The following is a 9,629-nucleotide window of genomic DNA, read 5'->3' on the forward strand; positions in this document are numbered from 1 at the left end:
TAAAAGGCGCGCGTCAGGCGAGCCTTAAGGCCTAAAAGGCGCGAGGCGTGCTGGAAAAAGCCTCTGTTTTGCAGCAGAGGCGCAGAGGCGGCCAAGGCGCTGAGGAAGGCGCAGAAGGCGTAGAAGACGCGCCTTAAGGCGTTAGAGGCGAACGCCTGAGGAATTTTTTTGTTTTTGTTTTTACAAACCAAAACGACGTCGTTTTGGATTTTTTGGAGAGAGTTGATTCATTTAGGTCGTGTTTTGTATACGACCCGATCCCCAAATCACCCTACCTGCCTCCTCATGCCTCCCCGAGTCTTCACTCTCAATCCCAATCCCAATCCCAATCCCTTACTTGAAAAGTTGATAAAATCTCAAAGAGCCCATAAGTTTTCTCAAGAATTTGGTTGTAAAGGAGCTATTTGCAGAAGTGGAGCAAGATTTGAAGAGAGTTGGAGAGTTGCAGTTCGATACTTCGATTTGAAGAAAAGGAGTTCAAGGTATGATCATGGTCCGATCAGTTTTCCTTGTTTTCTTTGGATGGTTTTGTTTTTCTTTGTTATGTGCAATTGGAATTGGAATTTTGACATCGATCTATCATCTATGTGCAATTGTTTTTCTTTGTTATGTGCTACTGATTTGAATATAGTCACTATAGTCACTGAATGTTTTTCTTTGTCTTTCTATGTCATTGAATATAGTCACTGTGTTTCTGATTTGATGAACCTGCTCTACACTTCCGAATTGGAGTAACTATCATGTTCAGCTGCTCTACACTTCCACATAATAACATAATATCATGTTCAGCTGGTTGTTTGTAAATATGGCTTGAATTTTCTGCATTTGCATTCAAGTTCGTCACCATGAATAAAAGAGGAGCTCACTTTCCGCTAATTGATTTTTCTTTATCTCTTTGCAATGTGGCTGCTCATGAACTGAATGTAGGAGTTTATCTTTGTTCTATAGTAAGGAGCCTTTTCAATAAGGCTTGCGTAGGGGCGCTGAAGATATTTGGCTTCCCTAACAATGCATGGTTATTATGGTATAGCTTCTGTTTTGAAGAACAGAATGTTATTATGTGGGTATAAACAATGTTATTATGTTATTATGTGGGGTACTGGGTTATAACTTATAAACAATGTTATTATGTGAAGAACAATGTTATTATGGTATAGCTTCTATTTTGTTTTGTTTATGATTGGCACTTTAAATTGATAATTTAATATAAGTTTGTATCTTGTGTAGGCAAAATGAGTTCTAGTACTAGCGGGACAACAAAGAAAGACCATGCTTGGCGATGGACTAAACCAATTCCCGGGGAGTTGAAGTACTTTTTGTGTGCATTTTGTGATCAAAGAAATACCGGTGGCATATTCAGGTTCAAGCAACATTTAGTTGGCACTCATAAAGGAATCAAACCTTGTAACAAAGTTCCACCAAATGTGAAAGATTGGTGCACTAAAGCACTTCAAAGAAATGAAGAAGAGAAACAAACAAGGATTGCGGTGCGTCGGGAGATAGGGGGATTGGAAAGTCTAGAAGGAGATGCACATTATCAAGAGGTGACAAATGTTGCTGCAAGTGAGAGTGGTAGTGCTCAAACTCCACTTGGTGGTGGTTCTACGGGTCAACCGAAGGCTAGAGGACCGATGGACAAGTTTGTATCCTCAAAAGCTCGTCAAGTTACATTAAATACTTCATACAAGAAAGAAGAAAGACATGATGTGTGTAGAGCAATTGGGCGTTTGTTTTATACTAGTGCATTGGCTTTCAATGTGGCAAATAATCCTTATTATTTTGCGGCATTGGAGATGGTTGCCAAATACGGTCCCGGTTTTCAACCTCCAACAAGTCATGAGTTAAGGACTTGGATTTTGAGGGAAGAAGTTGAAGATGTTCAAAAGTTAATGGAAGCACACAAAAAAGATTGGAGCCACTATGGATGCACTATTATGTCGGATGGTTGGACGGATGGCAAGAGTAGGGTTATACTAAATTTTTTAGTAAATAGCCCTAAAGGTACATGGTTCTTGAAATCGGTTGATGCATCGGATACAATTAAAAATGGAGAGTTGATGCTAAATTACTTGGATAGTATTGTGGAGGAGGTAGGGGAGGAGAATGTTGTCCAAATAGTTACGGACAATGCTTCCAATTATAAGTGGGCGGGAAAGGAACTAATGAAGCATAGGAGTAAATTGTGGTGGACTCCGTGTGCGGCTCATTGCATTGACTTGATGTTAGAAGATATTAGCAAGATGAAAGTCTTTGAAACCACCATTCAAAAAGCTAAGCAAATTGTGAAATTCATTTATGGGCACACACAAGTTCTTTCCATTATGAGGAAATTCACCGACAACAAGGAGATTATTCGACCGGCGGTTACAAGGTTTGCCACATCTTTTCTCTCTCTTCAAAGTTTATATAAGCAAAAGGAGGCTCTTATTAGTATGTTTTCATCAAAAGATTGGTATGAATGTGGATGTACAAAACATAAGGATGCTTATGAGGTGAGGAAGTGGATCCTTCGTGACACAAGTTTTTGGAACCATGTTGCTTATTGCATAAAGAGTGTCTTGCCCCTTGTTTGTGTCTTAAGAGAGGTTGATTCGGAAGTAAGACCCGCCATGGGATTTATCTATGAGTTGATGGATGCCGCAAAAGAAAAGATTGCAAGTAATCTTGGAAATGTAGAAGCAAAGTATGGAGCGATTTGGAGGAGAATAGATAATAGATGGAGTCCACAACTTCATCAACCATTGCATGCGGCGGGTTATTACTTGAACCCTCAATTCCGATATGAAGACAACTTTAAAAATACCGAGCATGTGAAGAAGGGTTTGGAAGAGTGCATGGATAGGATGCTAGTTGGTGAGGCTCGTGTCGCAGCGGAAATACAATTAGACTTATATGAGCGAAAGCTTGGTAAGTTTGGAAGTGCGATGGCCGAATCTACTAGAAAAATCCGATCACCCGGTTAGTTATTATTTGCTTAACTTGCTACTTTTAAATGCGATTTTACCAAATGTCTATATGATTTTGATTTATTAATCTAAATTCATTTTATGTTTTTAGTGTTTTGGTGGGAAAAATATGGGACACAAACACCGGAGTTGATGAATTTTGCTACTCGGGTCCTTTCCCTTACTTGTAGTGCATCGGGGTGTGAGAGGAATTGGAGTACTTTTGAAATGGTAAGTTCTTTTTATCACTTTCAAGTTGAATTGTAAATACTTAATAATTGCTAGCCTATTGAATTGTTGCATTTGAATGTTGAATGTTGATGGTACCAAATAATTACTAGCCTATTGAATTGTTGCATTTGTATGTTGAATGTTGATTGTAGATTCATACCAAAAAGAGGAATAGACTTGAGCACAAGAGATTGCATGCTTTAGTCTATGTGAAATATAATATTGCTCTACGAGATAGGAATTTGAAAAGGAATGCTACAATGACCGATCCTATTGTAGTGGAAGAAATTGAATCTGATGATGAATGGATAACAGAGATAGAGGATCCGGTTCTTCCCCCGAATCCACATTGGCTTGAGGACAATGTAGAAGATCTAACATTAAATGATGAGGCGGTAAGAAATGTGCCAATTGGTACATATAAAAGTACCCTAATTGATAGAGAGCCTCCTCCTCGTGTGCATTCTCCTCCTCGTGAGCCTACTCCTCCCCGTGAGCCTACTCCTTCTCTTGATGAGCCTATTGTTTTATACAAAAGGAAATCTAGTGAAGGAGCATGTTCAAGTAAGTTCTTAGAAAAATCTGTGTTTAAATAATTGTATAACATAGTATTTAAATAATTTCTCAACACTATCTTTAATTGTCCATCACCTTTTTGTATAGGTAAAAGAAAAACTCCAAGAAAATCAATGCGTCTTGATGACATTGTGGATGATGGTATTAGAATTAATCCATTTGATGACACCAATCCTCTCTTCGAGCACCATGGTGATGATAGTGATGGAGGTGATAGTGATGGTGGTGATAGTTTGGGTGAAGATAGTTTGGATGGTGATCTTCTAATTGATGACGATGATGATTTCCAAGGATGAAGTTGATTTAAATATTTGTTCTTGTTCTTTGGTCTTTCAACTTTATATCTTTGGATTTATTTTAGGTTTGGTGATTTTGTTGAATCATATGGTTTTAGTACTTGCTTATTATGAATGGATGACAATTTATAATGGTTTTTTGGTTACAATACATGTTCTATATATAAGACTAGTTCTATACGTAAATACAGCTAGTTTATACGTAAGGCTTACGCCTTACGCCTCAAGGCAAGCGCCTTGCTGAGGCTCTCCCGGCTACGCCTCGGCTACGCCTTAGCCTTTTAAAACATTGGTCTACACAGAAAAACATAAGTGATTCCATCACTTTATATGATATGTGAATTAATTACCTTGACTATGGTGAAAACTAACGAACATTGTGGCCCATTGTAGCTGGAAACACGTGGCATAACAGCACCAACTGCATATTTACGGGTGGTTTGCACGAAACCAGGGCAGTCAAGACTGCATCTTCAACCACTCACTGCCTAACCCAGTGGTTGTGTCTGCAAAAGCTTATACTGCAGCAATGGAGTTCCTTCGAATCCCCCCTTCTCTGCAACCTCCAAAGCACTCCCTCCATTATCACTCCACTGGAACCCCTCACCCTTGGGTACCCCCTCCTGTTGGGAGGGTAAAGATCAACACTGATGCAGCTTGGGATTCCTCTTTGAATTCTGGTATTGCGGCAATTGCTCGGGATTCTTCCGGAAACCTTATTGGTGGCTCAGCTAGAAGCACCCTTGCTTCTTCTCCTCTGGCTGCGGATGCTCAAGCTATTTCTCTTGGGCTCGAGCTAGCTATCTCTCTCTCCCTTTCTTCTTTTCAGCTTGAATCAGACTCCCTTGTGCTGATTTCGGCCCTTTTGAACCCACTTTCGACGGTGGACTGGACTGCTTCGAACATCATAGCACATATTCGTGTTCAAGGTGGTCTTTTCCATCGTGTTAACTGGCTCTGGTCCAGTAGATCAGCCAATGCGGCAGCAGACCTGGTTGCGTCGCTGGCTAAGCGCAGGGTGTGCCCGGATGATTGGCCATCCAATCCTCCTCCCTCCCTAATGCGAATCCTTCTTTTTGATGCTGTAACAGATCCCCCTTAGGTGTTTTGTCTCCTTTGCTTTTCTTCTGTTGTAATTTGTTTGCCTTTTTGGCTTTGCAATGGAAGTCCACATTACCAAAAAAAAAAAAAAAGATTGTAGCAACCGGTGCTATTGTAATTGTCCCTCTTTCAACCACAAGAAATTAATAAGGTCACTCTCTGGAGTAATCATTACCTACTGGCCTATCAGCATTATAATCAAGATGATCAACAAAAAGAGGCCAACTAATAAATGAACTTACCATCCAGTATAAGAACATCCTTGTTTGATTCCGACCTGAATGAGTCTGCACACGATGAAATCATATATATCAATAAATCTTCTGGAATAAATGATTTCAAACATTAAGATTAAATTGAAATCATATGGTAAAGATTCTTAATCAGATTTGAATTGAAAGAAAAGAAGAACATTCTCATAAGAATTTTGAATGTTCTTTAAATGCAGTTATGTCAAATCCATTTCAAATTAATTTCTTTATGCAATATGCATATTTAAACATTAAACATGATAAAACAATGAAATGGTAAAGAACATAAGAGTTTGGGTGTTGAAACTTACGATCCACCCTGCTTCGATAGTGTTCAGTTGTTCGCCTGCACCAGAGACAACCCAAATCTGAGCTAGGCTAATGTCAGTATCGTAATTAAGTTGCAGGTGTCCACACATTCATACTTGCATGTGCTCCATAGTAGGTTCCATCGGGCAAGAAAACTTTGGCGTACTATTTCAATTATGCATTCAGAGCCAAGAAAAGTTTCATACATCCATTTCATCACGATTTGGTTAATGAGAAATTTAGTTTTGATATGCATGCCAAGGCATGGTGAATTAGTAAAGTAAATGTAAGATGCAAAATCTTGGTTTATTGTTACATGATGCTACCTCATGATTTTCATAAGACCAAAGTTGCTATCAAGCTTCCTTGGGGCTATCCAATTATAATCATATCTTTGTGGCCTAATGATGGGAATCGTTCCGTCAGGGCATTCTCCATTCTTGAACCAATCTTGAATAAGCTTGGCTTGGTTGTTTATTGGTTTTACTCCACTTGGAGTTGAACTGGGTTCCATCTGTATTCAGAAATATCAAACAATATCCAACAGATAGTAATCAAGAAGCATAATTTTTTTTTTTGTCCTAAAATCTTTCCATCACGTACATATGAAATTTGGGTACCAGAAACAGAACCTTTTTTAATTTTCATGAACTCTTGGAGAAAGTGACTACAAATGTTATTGTATTAAGGCCAATAACAGCAGAGATATAATGTTGTGGTTAAAATAGGGGGTGAGAGAAAGGAATATTGGTTTAAAATCTTTATCCTCATAGACCAAAATTTACAATTCACTAAATTAGTTGTATATGGCATATCAGGCTATAGAATCCAAAAAGTTATTCTTATTTATAGTAGCATCATCAATGAAACAAAATACATATATAGGAAACTAAAAGCAAACCTCTATAGTGTGATTGCTGAGAAGGGGATGGTCAAAAGCAGGTTGTTTGTAAATCTCAACACAATCTGTAACATCACCGCTGTCACTCTGCAAAAGACTTATAAAATCACTACTTTGCATGAAACTTGTAGAGCATATAAGTGAAAACACTGAGTAATAAAGGCATCATGGTACTGATGGCCTACAACCTCTATGGTTTTGACTGTTCCCTTGTGCTTAACTGATTCAAAATTATTGGCAGTCACAAGTCTAGCTTGTTCCATCAACTAATGCACTCCCCAACAATGAGCAAGCTAAAGCTAGTAAGACCAACATGGAATCACTAATTTTAGTTTTATGACTTTGATCATAAACCATGTTGAAATGTTGAATAATGAGAAGTGTAGTGCAATATCGAGCATATGCTGCATATTTATACACACAAAAAATAAAGTAATGATCAATATCCATTGATTGTATAACTTGGTACTAGATTGAAAGGATCAAGTCGAGATTAATGATATCATCCTTTCAAACATGAAAGCAGAGGAAAATAATCTAGCTATATTGATTGCACTTACTTTATGGTGCATATATAAATACCCTCAAGCCTCATTTAGTTCACGGAAAGAAAAATAATTCATTTGTCTTTTCATCCCATGGAAAGTTAAATTTGTCATGAATTTTCCATTCCGATGTTTGGTAACATAAGAAAAGTTATCAAGAAAGTTGTTCAAAATTTTGTAATTAATGCAATAAAATAATGGGATATGAGTAATAAATGCAAAGAAAGAATAAGAAAAATGAATCATTTGGGGTTAAGGAAAGAACCACTTCCCCAAATATTTTTTTTATTGAGAAAAAGTGTTCATTTCCTTTTACATCCCAAACACAAGAAATGATTAAGTTTCCTTTCCCGATGCTTCAATTCCACGAACCAAACGAGGCCTCAAAGGAAAGATTATCATGACAGTCACACAAATTAGAGAGAGGAAACCTCTATAGTCCAGATATTGATCGTTTATCACAATTTTATTACAGCAGACCTAGTACCCCGCACAAAACTTGCAAATCCTAATTATATTTCTTGAAACTTTTAGAGCAATATAAACAGGAGAGCAGGACAAAATCATAGATTTTTATTACCTGGGTTCTAGATTTGAGAGGAGGATAACATTAAAACTGCATCTTCTAAAGCAAACGAGTACGATGCATGGACCTGTCAAAACTTAAAAACAATTGCCTCAGTAAAACAAAATTGCATTAAGAGAACATGTTAGAGTTGTCAACACTTCGAGCAATGGAATTTCTGTTCATTGTAAATGAAAGAGTTGTTGCAGCAGCATTCAACGCAAAGTTGCTGCTGCATGTTTTGCAGAAAACCAGGGCACATCTGGGAATAATTGGTTCCATTTTACTGGTTTTGACTCACTCTCGTTAACAGTGAAAGAGGTGTAAGGTGGGAAAAAATGGAATTCGAGTAGTTGATTAACTTGGCTTTCATAACTATTACTTTTGTGGAAATTATGAAATGAATGGCCAAAACAATAAACATACTGAACATGCAAGTGAAGTAGCATGTCATTATGAGCCCTTCGTAAGTCATTGGCAAAAAAAAAATATATATCAATAATAATTATAAAAACAAAAAAGAAAGAAGAAGAAGCAGCTTCAGACCAACGAACCCAACAAGAGTAGAAGTTTCGATCAAGCCAGAAGATAACAAGATTAAGATCAACGCACTCAAACAGGGCATCCAAGATAGTAGCAATCTGTTGTATCCAATTTAAATTGCAAACCTCGCTCTTTCAAAGATTACGCGTTTATAATCCTTGTCTATTTCTAACCTGAAACAATTTTGTGGGGTTAATTATATATAATCCTTCATCAATAATTCCCTTCCAATCCTAAAATTTAGTTAGAAATAATCACATCTCTTCAGCACCTTAATTACTATTGAAAAGAAAAACACTGTGTTGAATCCAACTAGAAGATTCTACAAAAAGTCCACACAAGAGAAATAATGTACAAGAATAAGAATAGAACAGACTTAGAAGCTGACTAAGTAATGGCTGCCTTCCAACTCCACAGTATGGAAGACATACTTGCAACCCCGGAAAGGCACCGTAACAGAACGGCAAAACGAAGAACAATAAATAACATTCTCCCACAATTCTTCCACCCCTAGCCTCTCTAATCCTCATATATATGGCTCATTTCTTTCAAATGAAAAATTACCCAAATAACCGCCTAGATTCTGCAATTCCAAAGATCTTTTGCCTTCAAAACCCCTTGTAGCTGTCCTTAACGAAGGATAACAGATTAACATCCGACCATAGGATTCCATGGCATTTCGGCATTACTAAATAGACTTCACCAAGCTTCTGAGCTACTTTGCAATCATAACATCATCAGAACTTCCACCCATCTTTCAGTACGTATTACACCAGGAGAAAATCAAGCACCTGGTCTTCTTCTTCTTTTTTGGCCGGAAACTGGAAAACTAACCAGGACAGATAGCCTCCTTAGCTTCCAGCTTTTATTGAAAAAAAAAAAAAAAGGTATAAGTATTGAGTTTACCATAGACTGCAATCCATGTGAAAGCTTCGACTTTGGATGGGACTTCAGCTTTCCAAAATAAAGCTGCTGACTCTTAAGTTGGGATACAAGTATCTTCACATAGAAACCTGAATAGGATCTGCAGGAAAACAACGCATTGGATACCAACTTCCACATGCTCAAATATGATCTAGAATCGAGCAGCCTACCATTCTCTAGAACCCCTAACAATTAAATCAATTGCTCCGTCTCATGGTCACACAAATTTCTTCTAACCCAAAATCCTAACTTATTGCAAGCCCAACCCTTCAGCCATATAAGTAACTTGGAATCATGGTATCTTCACAAGCAATACAATCTTGGAAGTTTATTTTTCAGGACTGCTTCCCCTGCTCATCAGTGCTTCCAGAACCTCACCCTCCTTCGATTCCCAACTTTCACTGAGCAGCACTCTAAGACCCCAAAACATTGTGAATTAAAT

General features: G+C 37.8%; 1 protein-coding gene across 1 annotated transcript; it reads left to right on the forward strand.

Annotated features, from left to right (window-relative positions):
- LOC112184648 lies at positions 1 to 4,048 on the forward strand. The gene is made up of 5 exons (XM_024322897.2): positions 1 to 482; positions 1,228 to 2,958; positions 3,058 to 3,176; positions 3,329 to 3,740; positions 3,840 to 4,048. Exons 2-5 carry the CDS (start codon positions 1,233 to 1,235, stop codon positions 4,046 to 4,048), a joined length of 2,466 nt encoding a protein of 821 aa, XP_024178665.1. The 5' UTR covers positions 1 to 482; positions 1,228 to 1,232.
- The last annotated feature ends 5,581 nt before the right edge of the window (positions 4,049 to 9,629 follow it).

This window comes from Rosa chinensis, chromosome 2 (assembly GCF_002994745.2).
Source record: "Rosa chinensis cultivar Old Blush chromosome 2, RchiOBHm-V2, whole genome shotgun sequence".
NCBI classification, from domain to species: domain Eukaryota; kingdom Viridiplantae; phylum Streptophyta; class Magnoliopsida; order Rosales; family Rosaceae; genus Rosa; species Rosa chinensis.